The sequence below is a fragment of the Anabrus simplex genome, chromosome 11, assembly GCF_040414725.1.
Source record: "Anabrus simplex isolate iqAnaSimp1 chromosome 11, ASM4041472v1, whole genome shotgun sequence".
Classification (NCBI taxonomy): domain Eukaryota; kingdom Metazoa; phylum Arthropoda; class Insecta; order Orthoptera; family Tettigoniidae; genus Anabrus; species Anabrus simplex.
The window spans coordinates 9,599,533-9,615,703 of NC_090275.1; the positions used below are offsets into that span (position 1 = coordinate 9,599,533).

The window sequence follows — 16,171 nt, forward strand, 5'->3', positions numbered from 1 at the left end:
AGCTTGCATCCGGGAGATAGGGGGTTCGAATCCCACTGTCGGCAGCCCTGAAGATGGTTTTCCGTGGTTTCCCATTTTCACACCAGGCAAATGCTGGGACTGTACCTTAATTGAGGCCACGGCCGCTTCCTTCCAACTCCTAGGCAATTCCTATCCCATCGTCGCCATAAGACCTATCTGTGTCGGTGCGACGTAAAGCCCCTAGCAAAAAAAAATTGAATCCGAACAGGCATTATACTGAAGTACTTTCTTACAAACAATATCGTATGTAGTTGTACTTTGACATCTTTAGATGTGTGTACTCTTGACAAAGCCCATGATTGGACACCGAAGTGGAGATATTTATACCAAAATTTGTCTTTGTTTTGTTGTTGTGACTTATTCACTGCGACAGAGAAGGCTCCTTTCTTTTCTTCGTTTGATTGAGTATCACTCGTGGGCACGGAACCACTGCTACTCTGTCGAGTATCACTCGAGGGCACCGAACCAGTACTATTCGGTCGAGTATCACTGCTACTGGTGCTAGGTTGAGGATCGTTCGTGTGCACTGGCAGATTTAATTCAGGACCTTCTGATGCGTTAATTTCCAGGTTTGATTCCCACGGCCTCCACTTTATTGCATGAAGCTAAGTGAAAAGTAATACACTTCACAAATATTAATTACTGAAGCTAATATTCCAAGAGTTTAAAAGAGCGAACAAAGCCCGTGCTAATCATCTGAGCTGAAAAAGACACTGGCGTCTATTGAATATGAGGCGCATTGGAAGGATTTCTGTTGGACAATGAGAATTTCAAAGCTCACTACCGTCATAAATGACCCCCTACCGGGCAAGCAAATGGCCGAGGGATCAAACATTTGCCGAACTGTTTGAATGCCGATGGGTATGCGTTGTCCGTCTCAGCTATAATAGGTTGATTCGCAGATCTACGAAATATGTTTCCCGGGCGTTGAGAAAAGGCGGTAAGTTAGAAATAGTCAAGAACAGGAGTTGTTTTACGTGCCAGTAAATCTACCGACACGAGGCTGACGTATTCGATCACCTTCAGCGCTTCAACCGTCTGAGTCACTCAGCACGGCTCAGTTGTTGTTATTACCGATCGAGTTGGCTCCGTGGTTTGGGTCACGTACCTATCAGCTTGCATTGCGGAGAGGGTAGGTTCGAACCCCACCCCGTGGTTCCCATTTTCGCAGCAGGCTGGGGATGGCCACAGCGCTACCTTCCCAGTCTTATCCCGTCGTCGCCGTGAGACGTAAAATAACATTTTGTAATTAGTGGCACCGTGCTCGTGCTGTTGGCCGGTCTTATTGTGGAAGAGAAGAATGACAAGCTGTGGCCTCTGCTCCCAGGAGAATCAGCAGGAAGCAAAGCAGACGGCAAGTACAAGGTTCAAGGGTGAAGTGAATTCCTGCTTTGCTGTAGTCTCCCTAGGGAAGTAAGGCCTACGTTGACCCGTTGCCTTCTCAGCTGTATCTCCGATACCTCGTAATGGGCGAAGTTACAATTGTATACGATGGTTGTTGCCCTCATATGTTAAGAGCTCGCTATGAAAAGGCTCGAAACGGGGGACAAACCCCGGAAAGCAGACTGTACATTCCTCCAGTTGAAATTCCATATAATTGTGCTCTTTTATGTCCTAGATGTTAAATGAGACTAAGTTTCAAAATAAATTACCTCTCAGGGGATTAAGTGGGGTTTTAAGACCTGAAAATAAGAATATTCATCCTCCTAAACAATTTGACTTATATCTAAAAAATTCACATAATCGTTGATCTTCTATGTTCTAGACATTATTTAAGAATTACTATTTTTGGATGGGAGTGAGATCCGATAACAAAAACATTAATTTCTCTGGAAACCATTTGACGTACGAAGTTAAATTTTCACGTGATGGTAGCTTCCATGTCCTAGACGTTAAATACAGTAAGTTTATCATTATCATCATCTACGTATCTGCACTCTGACGACCTTCATGTTGCTATATGAACCATACTCCAGTTCACCGACCTTGGCCGTCCCCTGGGTCTCTTTCCCAGTACTTTACCTCCAATGTTGGTTTGCAGAAGAGAGTCATGTCGTCTCAGTACACGTTAAATAAGAAAAGGTTTGAAAATTTTTACCACTTACGGAGGTAAATGGCAATTAAGAACCGAAAAGAAAAATATTCTTTCCTCCAAAATCTTTTGACGTACGAAGACAACATTTCACTTGACGCTTGATATATTCTAGATACGAAATAATCGAAAACATTGAAGCCCCAATGGGTGTTAATGGATTGGAAAGCATATTTTGCACAATTTTTTATGCAGGTCAAATGTTTCCGATCTCGCGAATCTTGTCATCTCCTGTTTTCACCATTGATATTGGTACGTCACTGTTAATCTGTTTTTGTGATGTAACAAACAAACAAACAAACAAACAAACAAACAAACAAACAAACAAACAAACAAACAAACAAACCTATCTAAGACGTGTCTGTGCGCAATTGGAGATAAAGATGAAGGCAAGAATTTGAAATGGACGACATTATAATCTCACATTTATACAGCAGATAGATATGTAAATTACTAGCTGACTTCATTTTTCTCTGATAATATTAATGAGTTCTACTCCACGCTGGAAGTGGTGTGTGAGTAAATAATTCCTCTCTCTATGTACTCAAGATACGCAACTGAATTGGGAATACAAAAAGAAGAGACTGATGGCCAGGAGGCAAACTCTCGACTTTTGTTCCCCTTTGGGTTGGAACCATACCGCCTGCCTGTCGAAAGAGGCGATTGAAAGGGGGTCCCAGGGGCTCCCAACTTCGACCACGGGACCCGAGCTGAGTCTGATATTTCTTCCACTTACTTGCACTAGACTTCTTATTTCCATCTTTCCTATCTGACCTTGCTTGGTTAAATCTTGTTCTCTTCCGGCCCTAACTGTGAGAGCCTTCCCTTTCTCTTGCCGATATCTTCGTCTCTGAAAGGTTGTCCCCCTCTAGTTAGCGTTCATAGAGGATCACTAACATTCGACCTGATGTGACTGAACTGAATAAGAAAACTTGTAACATCTGACTAGGAATGGACTGATGACCAGCAGGTTAATCCCCTCTCAGCCGGCTTCTCGACTGTGATCTATGACTGCCCCTGGGTGGCCTATTTCTAATATGTGAAGAACCAACTAAGTGATATTCAATAATGTCGACACTCGCTCTTCCTTCCTCTACTTTATAATTCCCAGCGCACGGAATGCAACATCCTTGAATCACGATAAGGCATTATTACGTCATGAGTCTGGGTACTGGAGCCTAAAACACGAAGCGTTTATTCTCCTCGCTCGCTCGAAAATTGCGACCATTATGAAATAATAGCCTTAACAAAAGTTAATGAAATGCTTTCCATCTGTATTTACCATCTCTATGTACTTGAAATGATTAATGTTCTTACTAACCTTTGTTTGTATGTGTGCAGGATCCTCGGTCGACCTCCTCCGTATGAGTAGTGTTAATATCACATTACCTTCAACTCTATAATCAACAAACATTATTACAGGTAATTTTGGGCACTAACTTACCTTTCGGTAGCTCAATCATGGATTCCCATGGATAATAATGTTCCGATCAGTGCATTTTATTCCACAATAACTATTCTAAGAATATAAAACATCCGCCAGACGAACCATATTTCATCGTGAAGCACACAAGAAATAAAATTCTCTTTAATAACAGAGCACGCTCGAAACAAACAAACCGCCCCGAAAGCGTCTCTAATCATTGCTGGAGCCCTGTTCATCGACGGCATATCTATTGCACTCAAGTGAAATCATGCTCCAAACTACATGTAATCAACGTCAGAAAAGCAACGTCACTTTCTTTGACAGATTTTTACAAGAAATATGAAGTCAAGATTCTGGAGAGTTACCAAATAAATTACAGATGTTCTGTAAGGTACCATTGAAGAATATTATACATCGGTGGCCGACGACTGTTTTAACACTTAAAGTGCTGGCGAGTGCCGTGGGCAACCATCCCCTGATAACACTTAAGGGCGCCACGCACTTTACTCCCAAGCTTAGTCTGAACACAAACACTGCCGCACACAATTCAATATTGCCACAGTTTTGTTAGTAGGCTTCGCCAGAAACATCTGATGTACATATCTCTTGCTGTCATTTCTAAGAATAATAAGGGAAGAAGAATACTTTCTACAACAAACTGTTCGAAGGACTGGCTACTGAAACGAAAAGACTTCTCACACACCCGCTTACTAAGTGAATTGCAATTGGATACAAATGATTGGTAAAACGTTTTTAGATCTTGTTAGTAAAATATTTCGAAAATATTTTGAATAATTGAATCAGTCATTTAAGAAGAACACATATCCAACCAGTAACATGTTGATATTTAAGGTTGATTTGTGTGTGATTAGGAAGTTACATGTCACGATTCACCATTACTTCCCTATGAAAGGCCCCCATAAATACGTGAGATACAGACTTTGCTATCATTAAAAGATCCGTAAAAACACATTGATCGAATTTATGACGTAAGGCAATCCTGCGAACTCATCTTACGGGCAACTAAACGCCATGAGAAGTTCACTATCATTCTGGTAGAGACTAGTGATATTCTGAACTTTACTGCATAATGGCCAAAATTGTATAAGAGGGTATGACTGTCAGATGAATCTCGAAGAAGGGAAGTACACTTCCTCTACTCTGCCAAAGATACAGGAGCGTACGGACGAGACAATTCATCAACGACCTTATTGAACACAACGTCCAGCTTCAGCCTACGGAAAACCAATCACATTTGACAGGAAGAAGATTAATGACCTAAAGTGTCTGAAAGAATTTTCCCTGTGGGGTGGGACGGTAGAATAATACCCACGGTATCCCCTGCCTGTCGTAAGAGGCAACTAAAAGGGGCTCCAGGGGCTCTGAACTTTGGAGCGTGGGTTGGCGACCGCGGGGCCCTTTGTTGAGTCCTGGCATTGCTTCCACTTACTTGTGCCAGGCTCCTCACTTGGTCCCTTGGTCAACTGTTGTTGACCCGGCGCTATCAGGTTTCCGAGGGCTAGGGAGTCTTTCATTTTCACACCCTTCGTGGCCCTTGTCTTTCTTTGGCCGATACCTTCATTTTTCGAAGTGTCGGATCCGTTCCGTTTTTTTCTCTCTGATTAGTGTTATATAGAGGATGGTTGCCTAGTTGTACTTCCTCTTAAAACAATAATCACCACCACCACGCCCTGTCTAAAAGGGTACATTTGAGCGGAATACAAAGACTTTTTCGATGAAATACTGTTCGTGTGACTGACGATGATTTTGATTGACTGTCATCATTCAAATTATTATTGTAGAACAGCGAGACATTGTCTGAGTGAAAGAATGCAATTTTGCTGCAAAACTGATCTTCATTCAGACTTCATTATAGAAAGGGTACAAATCCATTTTGTTACCTGCTAATTTCCATAAAGTCCTCCATGCAGCTCGTGTTCCCGTACGTCGCTACGGAATTCTAGATGAAGTCGTATACACGATTTTAATAAGATTTCATTAAGTTGCTTAATAACATAGGTATTTAAAAATTAAATTTTAGGCACATTCCCCTAAACTACCATTTCATCCAGCGGAATAAAGTTGTTTATAGCCTTTACATACCGATTTTCATTACATTCTGTTCTCCACGTGGCTCGGCAATGATAACTTACGGACTTGGCAACAAAAATCGAAAATCGTCATTATCTCTGTTGTCATAGCCGCTACGGTAACAATGTGTAAGGCATGAATTATGGGGAAATGTGTTCTACAGTATACTATAACTTTAGTTATGTAGTGTTTATCGATAGGACCACTAATAACATAGACTTCTGAGAAGTGAATTTTAGGCTTCCCCTAAACTACCATTTCACTCAGTGTGAATAAAATTATGTATAGCCTATTCCCCGACTTTGCATACCGATTTTCATCAAATTCTCTTCAGCCGTTTTCTCGTGATGCACGTACATACACCTCCTGGTTACTGTGGACACGTCTGATACAGAAATGCCATTCTTTTTAAATTCTGAGCAATGTACAGACAAAACTCTCATTATATATATATAACCACCGACACTAACGTATACACCTAACGTAAATAGCAAGACTGGATTTTAAATCAGTTGTTTCCTTCTGCTGAAAAGTTACATTTCTGGACATGTGCCCTTTCTTAAATGACTGATTCAATGTATCTTTACTCAACTTGGGATCAACTTATTTCAGTTTTTCTGACAAGTCGTAGGTGCAGAATATTCTTTTGGTTTAATTTTACACAGGCAAGTGTTTTGCCTGTAAATATCTATGAATTTGGATAAAAAGACTCGTGACAATACATTCACAAGTTCGAATTGAACACACTAATTTTTTTTTTAATAAGTGAAAATGAGAAATCACAGAAAGGCATCTTTAAAGCTGCCAGGGCCGTGACGTTAGCAATGAGGCCTTTAAGGGGCCCCGAAAAATCCTCACAAAAAATGTCACCTTGTACGGAAATGATCAGGGCGGTTATATAGAATCAGTCGAAAGAGTTTTTTTTTTAATTTTGTCCGTAGAGGAATTGCGACTTGGCTGCATCTCCAGCAGTTTATTGTGTTGAGTGTAACATAGCACAGCCATCTCTGGCAATACCGAGACACGGTCCTCAGCATAAACCTGCACTAAATTACTCGAAAATAATTACAGCAATAAAAACCAATACCAAAATATCGTATTTTAAAATCTCGGGAATAGAACCAACTTTTGAGTGGTTAGGTCGTGCGTATTTGCAGAGTTTCGCCCAGACGTCCCATTTGGGTTCATCACTTGGATTGACACCCCACTCCAAGACTTTCGATTGTATGTCCAAGGAGAGTACATATTTTTGAAAACGGATTATTAACTTCTCCTTTAGCAGGTTAGCAATCCCTATCTGCTAACACGGCGGGACCACTGCTAAGCAGTCTTGGAGGGCCGTGCCAATCCAGCTGATGAGCCCGAATGGCACGTCTGGGCGAAACTCTGCAAACGTTGGCGGCTTAACGACCTAAAAACTGGTTCTAAGATCCGCGGCCGTGAAAGTCATTTTTGGTATCGTATTTTAGTTAGAAATTGATACTTTGTTGCTGTGTAGTGTTCCTGAGCACAAATGTTGTTGAACATTTAACTCTTGTCACACATTTATTCGACATGAATGTATGATGCCAATAACAAGTTTCGAACGAGCTCTCTGCCCGAAGTTAATATTATAAGCAGCCCTTCCCGTATAGCTCTTATAAAGACCACACAGGCGAGCTCTAGTTCTTCTAGATTCAAGACTTTCCCAATTAATGGTATTCCTTCTATTCCCAGTTACGAAACGCATCGCTCTTCTTTGAACTTTCTCTAGGGAATTTATTAAACGAACATGCAGATCCATATTCGAGAATGGGTCTTACAACGTATTTATAAGGTTTATTTAAACCTACTAGGGTGGTGAGCACATAAATAAGAATTCAATGAAAGTATTTTCCTTCTGGACCTTCATGCCAGACAGATTTTTTTTTAAACAAATTTTTTTTCACTATAATATGATTTATCTATAGAGCAAAACCGCTATGCAGTGTGCGTATCATAGCAATCGAGATGGAATTGGTAATGTACTATGTATCTGTAGAGCCTATATACGACTTTTTACAATTACTTCTAAAGTGAATTTCAGCTGCGTGACAACGCTGAAAAGACTATGGACTTAGAGATTGGCATTCCTGAAGAGGGTTTTCTACACTTTCCCATTTTCACACATTGATTCAAGAGTCTGTATTGACTTGTGACAAAACCACTGTATTCTTCCGAAAACCACTGATAGGGACAGGTTTGGTTGTGATCCACCGAAAACAAATTATAATGACCGGTTAGGTAGTGATCCATCGAAAACCACTGATTGTCGCAGGGTTAGGTTAGGTTTGACAGGATTTGTAATTGAGCGACTGTTGTCATTGAAAAAACTGTCGTGACGACTGAAGGCAATAAACATAAAACTGAATCCATTGGTCTACAAAGTTTTCATTCAGTAGATACGCTAGGAACTGGCGAACCAAAACCGTACATACAAAGTTTACAGGAATCAACAAAACAGGATATTAATTCGTGGTACTCATTGTTCTTTAAAGAGAAGAAATATCCTGTCAACAATAGCTGCAGTGAACATGCTTTTTCACTATTATTGTCTGGCCCCATGGCTAAATGGTTAGCGTGCTGGCCTTCGGTCACAGGGTGTGGGTTTGATTCTCGACAGGGTGGGGAATTTGAACCACCGTTGGTTAATTTCTCTGGCACGGGGGCTGGGTGTATGTCGTCTTCATCAACATTTCACTATTATTGTGTAAAATAGAAACTTACTAGTTTTGACAAGTACAGTATGTTCAACAGCGACTCCTGAATGATGACGGGCAGGATGTCCAACCTCACTAATCTATGTTCCAGACTATTTCTACTTAAAAAATTGTATTTGTCCTTTAATGTGATTTTGCAATTTTTGCTGAATATTTATGTGGCTGAAATGAAGGTGGATAAGCTACATGGTCTCCTTTATATAGGAAGAATGTATCGTGGAAATTAACTCAATTTCGGTTTCATGTACATTACAGTTTCTCTAAGATATATTGATAGTAATTCAGTCATGTACGACGACGATGTATTTCATGGTAAAGACAGCTGCCTCTGTGGATCAGTGGTAGAGTGACGGCCTCCGAATCCCAATATAGCGGGTTCAAACCCGGCAGAGGTAGTCGGATTTTTGAAGGGCAGAAAAAAGTCCATTCGACACTTCATGTCGTACGATGTCGGCATGTAAAAGATCTCTGGTGACACATTTGGTGTTTACCCGACAAAACTCATTAAATCTCAGCCACAGACGCCCAAGAGAGTTTCGGTTTACTCGGTCTGCCATCTAGTGGGCCTAGAGTATAACGGAACGTCAAAATTGACGAGCAGACAGCCAGATGGCGTCAACTTGAAATGTCCTCACATGGTAGCTGAGGCCATACGATTATTATTATTATTATTATTATTGTTATTATGGTAAAGACAAATTACTTTGAAATGCTATCTATCTTAATGGTAATGTACTATGTACCTCTACTAGTGTAGGCTACTGCGTGCTTGATTCGAAGCAGTGTATCGATTCATTCAGTGTCCGAGTGAATCGATTCACAGGAACGGCAAGCTCACGGCACACAAATCATGCACAATCACGGCTCAGTGAGCCACACGACACACACGGCTCCTTATAGGCACACTGGACACTGGCGGGGAGTCGAGCTTTCGCTGCAGCGAGCCACAGTGAATCATGGCACACTGAAAGAATCGTACGCAGTCATGGATCAGTGAGACACAACACACACATGGTTCATTATCGGTACACTGGACATTGGCGGGGAGCCGAACTTCCTCTGAAGCAATACATACAGAGTCATGGTACACTGAAAAAATCGTATGCTATAATGGACTCTCGAGCTCAGCTCATTTGAAAATAATACCTATTCGCATCCACTGTCCTCTTCTTACAGGGAGTTTTAAACAATACATGGATTTATTTGCAGTGTTAAAAAGATAGAACACAATTCCAAAGTACCTAGGTTGTAAGTAGGTAGTCAATTAGGTTATTCTAATTACTGTATTAGTTTAATCAATCAGTATCTTTATAACTAGTTGACGTTCGACAATTACTAAACTCAGCTCTCTAGCCTCCACACCTGGCTGAGTGGCTCAAACGGTCGAGGCGCTGGCCTTCTGAACCCAACTTGGCAGGGCCGAGCTCAGTGCGGTGGTATTTGAAGGTGCTCAGCCTCATGTCAGTAGATTTACTGACACATAAAAGAGCTCCTGCAGGACTAAATTCCAGCACCTCGACGTCTCAAAAAAAAAACCTAAAAGTTGATAGTGGGACATAAAGCCAATAACATTATTATTTAGCCTACCCTATGACTATGAGTCATGCTCATGACCACTCGAAATTGTCTGTTTTATATTTGGAAGAACCACTCGGTATTCTCTTAGTTTGTATGTCGCATCATTGCACAATACTTCAATAATCGAATCACGAGGTTACCGATGTACGTGGACAGTGAGTATGTAAGTAGACTGATGCAATAGATTAAATAAATGATGTTTAATCAGAAAACCAGTGGGCTACTGTACATCTCCTGTAGCCTATACAAAATATGACGATTTTAAAAAAAGCCTCTGCTGATAGAAAAAGACATTTTCAAAGATGACCGAGTTAGCTGGCCGTGCGTTTAGGGTCGCGTAGCTATGAGCTTGCATTCGGGGAATGGTGGGTTCAAATCCTACCGTCGGCAGCCGTTAAAATGGTTTTCGGTGGTTTCCCATTTTCACACCAGACACATGCTTGTGCTGTACCTTAATTAAGACCACGGCCGCTTCCTTCCCACTTCTAGCCCTTTCCTATCTCTTCTATCCTCTTTGTCGCCATAAGACCTATCTGTGTTGGTGCGACGTAAAGCAAATTGATTTATATTTAATATGTGGGCTACTTATTGTGTACACAGGTATTTTTATATGTAATTCTCTCTCTATATATACAGTATACGTGAGTTGTGACTTTCAGAGAACTGTGGAAAACCATTAGATAGTGTATAAAATTTAAGTTATGTCAGTATTTTAACAGGCGTACAATGTTTACATCGTGTATTGGTGACAGAGTGCTGTCTCCCTCTCTCTCTCCCCCCCTTGCCCGCTCCTCATCACATTGCGCCACAGCAGTTCTAGATAATTCCACTCCGATTGGACACTGATCCCCACCTGCACATCTATACCGCCCTGTAACTTGTAGATACACAATTCCCACAATTTTGAAATGTAACTTCGTTATATCAGAAAGGACGGGGCAATCAGAAATGTATTATTTCCCAGCAAAGTTATAACATTCTTAATCTCATGGAATGGCTCTTACAATGGTACAGCTAACTCCTCGGCTTCTCTTCTTTCTTCTTCTTCTTCTTCATCTTCCTCCTCCGATTCACTGCTTCCATGATGAATGACTAGTTCCTCCACTTCAGGAAGACCTCTCACCTCATTATTGTAGAACTCGACAATCTTCTTCTCAGTGTGTTTTACTTCATTTCTCCACATCTCTGCTGTCACCTATAAGATATATTGAAGTATCACAACCTGACAAGTATATTATAAACTCCACTTGCATATATCCAATAAATAACATTTCCACTTGGCCTACCTGATCAAGAGATTCTTTCCACACAGCTGTAGCTCTGTCCAATCCGTGACCAGGTCTTGAAGCCACTGTTTTGTTATAATACTGTTTTGCCACAGACCATACAAATTCGATGGCATTGAAAAATGAGTGGTATGGAGGAAGTCGTAAGACAGTATGGCCTTCACTGTGCAGCATCTCGTCAACAATGTACCTGGTTTTAAAGAAACAGAGAAATATTGTTATGCATACATGAAAGTCAAATACACGAGTGTAAACAACATTATCTAAACTTATGTTTACGTGCTTCTGTACCTCTTTAAGTGACTTCGATTCATATTACACAACCTTTGCAGCTCATCTTTTGTGGCATTTTCTGGTGGAGAAACTCCATTCTGCCTTAACCATGACTGTAAATTAAAGGAAAAATAAAAATTAATTTCTGTAACATCATTAAACATCATTCAGTAGAAGGAAATATTCAATTAAGTATAATTACCACTAATTGATCCTTCCTCCATTTCGTTGTTGGTTGATGCTCAACAACCTTACAGTGATATGGTGCATTATCCATTACAATAACACAGGGTCCTATATTTCTTAATCCTACGATTAATTGCGTCTTCACCCACATCTGAAATTTCTCGCTGTTCATAGCACCATGGTAATCCTGATTTCTCTTCAAGTTTGTAGCAAATATCAAATCAGCACCTGTAAGAATTTTAAGTTTTAGTATGAAGTTATTTGTTCTAAAAAAAGTATAGGCCTATTAATAAAAAATGTGATTTCTGTTGAATGATACAAAAAGCTGTCTGATTTTAAGTAAAACCAACTACTGTGTAGCAAAGTCACCTGATGATGAAGTCAATTAATTACTACTTACACTACTTTATCGTAACATCTCTCATGAATGTATCTCCATTAGTAGGCCTATATCTGGATTAGAAGTCCACGATCACTTGCATAAAAGATATAAGTATAAACACCCATTTCAATACCTTAGAACAAATGTAATTGCTGCGAACACTGAACCTATATCAGGCAGTAAGAAATAAGAAGCTTGGAAGGTGTTCAACAGTCAGGTATCAAGCACTGATTCAGGTGGAGATTGTCGAATGCAGAATAAACATAATAAATAGGCCTACAATACAAGTAATTTACTGATACAAATATCCAGTAATATTATATGAAAATACACTGAGTAAGTTTTGATTGAAATACCTCTCTAAGGTTAATCATTGGCCTAAAGTGAATACCTGCAAGTCTTTTTAATAACAGTGGAGAAGTCAAAATCAAAAACCACGTACAGAGCTCAATGAGCGGTAAGTTATAATGCCACTTCCGACCTAGTGCCAGTCAATTTCAATCAATCAGTCACCACTGATCTGCACTTAGGACAGAAGATGTAGTTTCAGGGATAGGCCTAGTATTTTCTTCAATAATTGCAAAGAATTTGGAAATTTATTGAACATCTCCCTTGGTAAATTATTCCAATCCCTAACTCCCTTCTTAAAAAAAAACAAATATTTGCCCCACTTTTCATCAACTTTATCACTGTACTGTGATCTTACCTACTTTTAAAATACCACTGAAACGTATTCGTCTACCAATGTCATTCCACACCACCTATCCACCGACAGCTCGGAATATACCACTTAGTCCAGCAACTTGTCTCCTTTCACCCAAGTCTTCCCAGCCCAAACCCGACAAAATTTTTGTAACGCTACTCTTTTGTCAGAAATCACCCACAACAAATCGTGCTTCTGTCTTTTGAACTTTTCCAATTCTCAAACCAAGTAATCCCAGTGAGGGTCTCATACACAGAAACTGTACTTAAGTTGGGGTCTTATCAGAGACTTATGTGCCCCCCCCGCCTGCATCCGTACTACAAACCCTAAATACCCTCATAACTATGTAAAGAGAGATCACCTCACTACAATAAAATGAAGTAAAATAAATTAAGAACATACCAGGTACAAAGCCATCCTTCGTTCCAGCATGAACAATAACCAGTCTTCCTCCCTCAGACACAGGTCGACGAATTACTCCTTGAACATCATGTCCAGATTTGTGTGGTTTATTCCAGGAGTATGTGGGTGACCCTGAAAGACAAATGCACAATTGAAACCAAAGACACCTGATGAAGATAAATTATTCCAAGATTTTTTAAATATAAAATGTAATATATAACATATATATTCACCATTCATAAAAATCCAAGTCTCATCCAAGAAAACAACAGGTTTTGGTTTCTCACTGTCCTTATTACGCATGTATTCCCTCAGAAAACAGGATCTCTTAAAACAAATGTCTTCATTTTCTCTAACATACGCATAGGGATCACCTTTACTCCACACAAACCCCATGGCCTTCAAAATTCTTCTTAATGATGTTTCGGAGCCCTTGTACAAATAAGTGTCATAATTTGCTTTCATGTGGTCGAAAACCTTTCTTACAGTTACGACTTCTCCTGTGGGAAGAAAAAAGAGAGTTACAAGGGACTCAAAAGAGCTGTATGACAATACATGCACAAAACATTTCTGGGAGCTTATCTCACCTGCGTGCCAATTTCTATAAATAATGTTGCAATAGATTCCTTATGAAGTCACCTTACCTTTATGTAATTTATCATAAATAAACCTTGCTATCGCTTCCTTAGAAAAACTGTCTATGCCGGTCACTGGATGTTCACGCTTTCGGCGTTTACCTGGTGTAGAAAATTCAACTCCCTTCTTGAAATTTCCTATTACTTTTCGGACTAAACCGAAACTACACTGTAAGAATACACACACAGAAATATATTACATACACATATACCATAAGTCAACATGAATACACAAAGGTTAAGTCTACGAACCGTATCGAAGTCGACACAAGACATGGTACCGGTATAGGCCTAGGCCTACATGATCAGGTTAGGTTAGGTTAGGTTCAGAATGAAATACTGCTCCTTTTCAACTGATTGTCATTATGCCAGAAACTCATCATAGAAACAAGATAAAAACGAACACTTACCCCAGTTAATAATGAAACTCTTGCCATTAGCTTCGTATCACTACGACTGATACCTTCTTCGTCGTCTTCCTGTTTCAATTGCTCGTAGCAATGTACAAGCATTTCTTGACCTGAAGCTTGTAAAGGACGTAACCTTGGTTTCCTTTTCGGAGGAGTTTTTGCAGATTTTTCTTCCTTCTTAGACATCCCAATCGAATTCTGTTCGTATAAGTATGGGACGAAATAGGAACGTAATTAATAAAATGATGTGCTCATCATTTCACACAAACTATGTTATTAAATGCATTATCCGAACATGCCACAATTCTACTTACCTGGTATTAGCCAAATAGATTTACAATCCCACAGAAAAAGAAAATATGCTTTAAATATTCTCGCAAATGTATCGCTAGTGACTTTAGAGGCAATGCGGTGGCAACACACAATTCACGCTAGAACAGTGACTGAACGTTGCCAACGTGCCAGATTAACGGTAACAGTAAGACGTCGTATCGGCAAGTAGGGTCCCTAAACTGTATGGTTACCGACACTGAAAAAGACCCAACAGCAAGAAAAGTCACTATAAATCAATACCTTAATATTACAGGGGAGAAAGGGTAAGGTTGCACCCTTAGTGTACGTCCTTACACGGAGAGGACTATACACTAGACTTATCACTTAAGGGTTGGATATTTTTCGAACTTTATTTCAACAGCTTTGATTTAATTTTGTTCGTATATTTGTTTGTGTTGTAATCGAATACATTAATATAACCGAGACTTGGGTATCGGTTACAGTCTATAGTTCTGCAGTCACTGAAGAATGAAACTAGTTAGATGTCAACTGGAAGTTGGCAGTTCACCAGCTCGGCCGTTAAACCACGGGCGCAGTCCATTAAACATTTTAATGGTCTTACAATAACGAATAATCCCTTTCTTGATATAACTTGACAATACAGTATATTACATTACTTCTTTCGAACTCCACCGTCGGCAGTCCTGAAGATGGTTTTCCGTGGTTTCCCACTTTCACACCAGGAAAATTCAGGGACTGTATCTTAAATAAGGGCACGACTGCTTCCTTCTCACTTTCCTGTCCTATCGTCGCCTATCTCGGGAGATATCCGTGAGAGGCTTCAGTTGGAAAATAATTATATCGGCAGGACTGGCCACAAATATAAAATTAGAAGGAATTTTAGCAGAAGCGATTGGGGTAAATTTTTATTCATTGGGAAGGGTGTGAAGGAGTGGAACAGTTTACCAGGGGTAGTGTTTGATTCTTTTCCAAAATCTGTACAGATATTCAAAAAGAGAATACACAGCAACAGAGAAAATAAATGAAATGTTAGAGGGCATTCGACCAGTGCAGGTTAATATAAATAAAAAATGTGTGTGAATAAATTAATTCCATCCACTGGTCTAAGGAGTTTGGACAGCCAAAGTAGGGGACTGTCTGTAGGGGTGAAGTACAGTGGGGACTTCGAGGGCCCTAGGACCGCTACGGCAGCTGTGAAGGCCCTTCAGGAACTCTGAAAAGTGGTGGTAAAAGGGGCTCTGGTTAAGACGCAGCAGGTCGTTATGCTACTTAGGTTCCAGAATGGGCAAAGAAAAGAAAAAAGTAAATAAATGCAATGTAAATTTTAATCTTATACCAGTTGTACAGTATCATTTGAAGTAATTCCACATACTGTATATCAGTTGACTATATTTGTAAGTAGTACAGGAGATATTATAAGTAGAATTTTGTAAACAATGTAAATTTATTAAGGATGAGCTGTGTGTTTAATAGAAAAAATTGTTAGCGTAAACTATATAATATTTTATTATAAGAACATTTTATTCTGTTGTTAATTTAATATTTAGTGATTGACAATAATGTATTTTAGTGTACCATTTGCCACCGAGGTAGACACCTCATTTGCAAATAAAGAGATTTTGATTTGATTTGATCTGTGTCGGTGCGAAGTAAA

General features: G+C 39.8%; 2 protein-coding genes across 2 annotated transcripts in view; one reads left to right on the forward strand and one right to left on the reverse strand.

Moving 5' to 3' along the window:
* The window catches only part of LOC136883418 (uncharacterized), a 250,215-nt gene that overhangs the window by 172,635 nt on the left and 61,409 nt on the right, over positions 1-16,171 (forward strand). The window lies entirely within an intron of this gene.
* On the reverse strand, positions 9,803-11,613 carry LOC137502700 (uncharacterized). The gene is made up of 3 exons (XM_068229683.1): positions 11,524-11,613; positions 11,233-11,422; positions 9,803-11,141 (listed from the first exon to the last, which is right to left on the reverse strand). Exons 1-3 carry the CDS (start codon positions 11,544-11,546, stop codon positions 10,947-10,949), a joined length of 408 nt encoding a protein of 135 aa, XP_068085784.1. The 5' UTR covers positions 11,547-11,613; the 3' UTR covers positions 9,803-10,946.

What these genes read in the sequence shown, in the direction of transcription:
- LOC137502700 (XM_068229683.1), bottom strand. Translation starts at nt 11,546, where the DNA reads ATGAATCGAAGTCACTTAAAGAG. An exon ending in AATCGAAGTCACTTAAAGAG is followed by an intron (nt 11,423 to 11,523) that starts GTACAGAAGCAC and finishes CTTTAAAACCAG; the next exon opens with GTACATTGTTGACGAGATGC. An exon ending in GGAAAGAATCTCTTGATCAG is followed by an intron (nt 11,142 to 11,232) that starts GTAGGCCAAGTG and finishes TATATCTTATAG; the next exon opens with GTGACAGCAGAGATGTGGAG.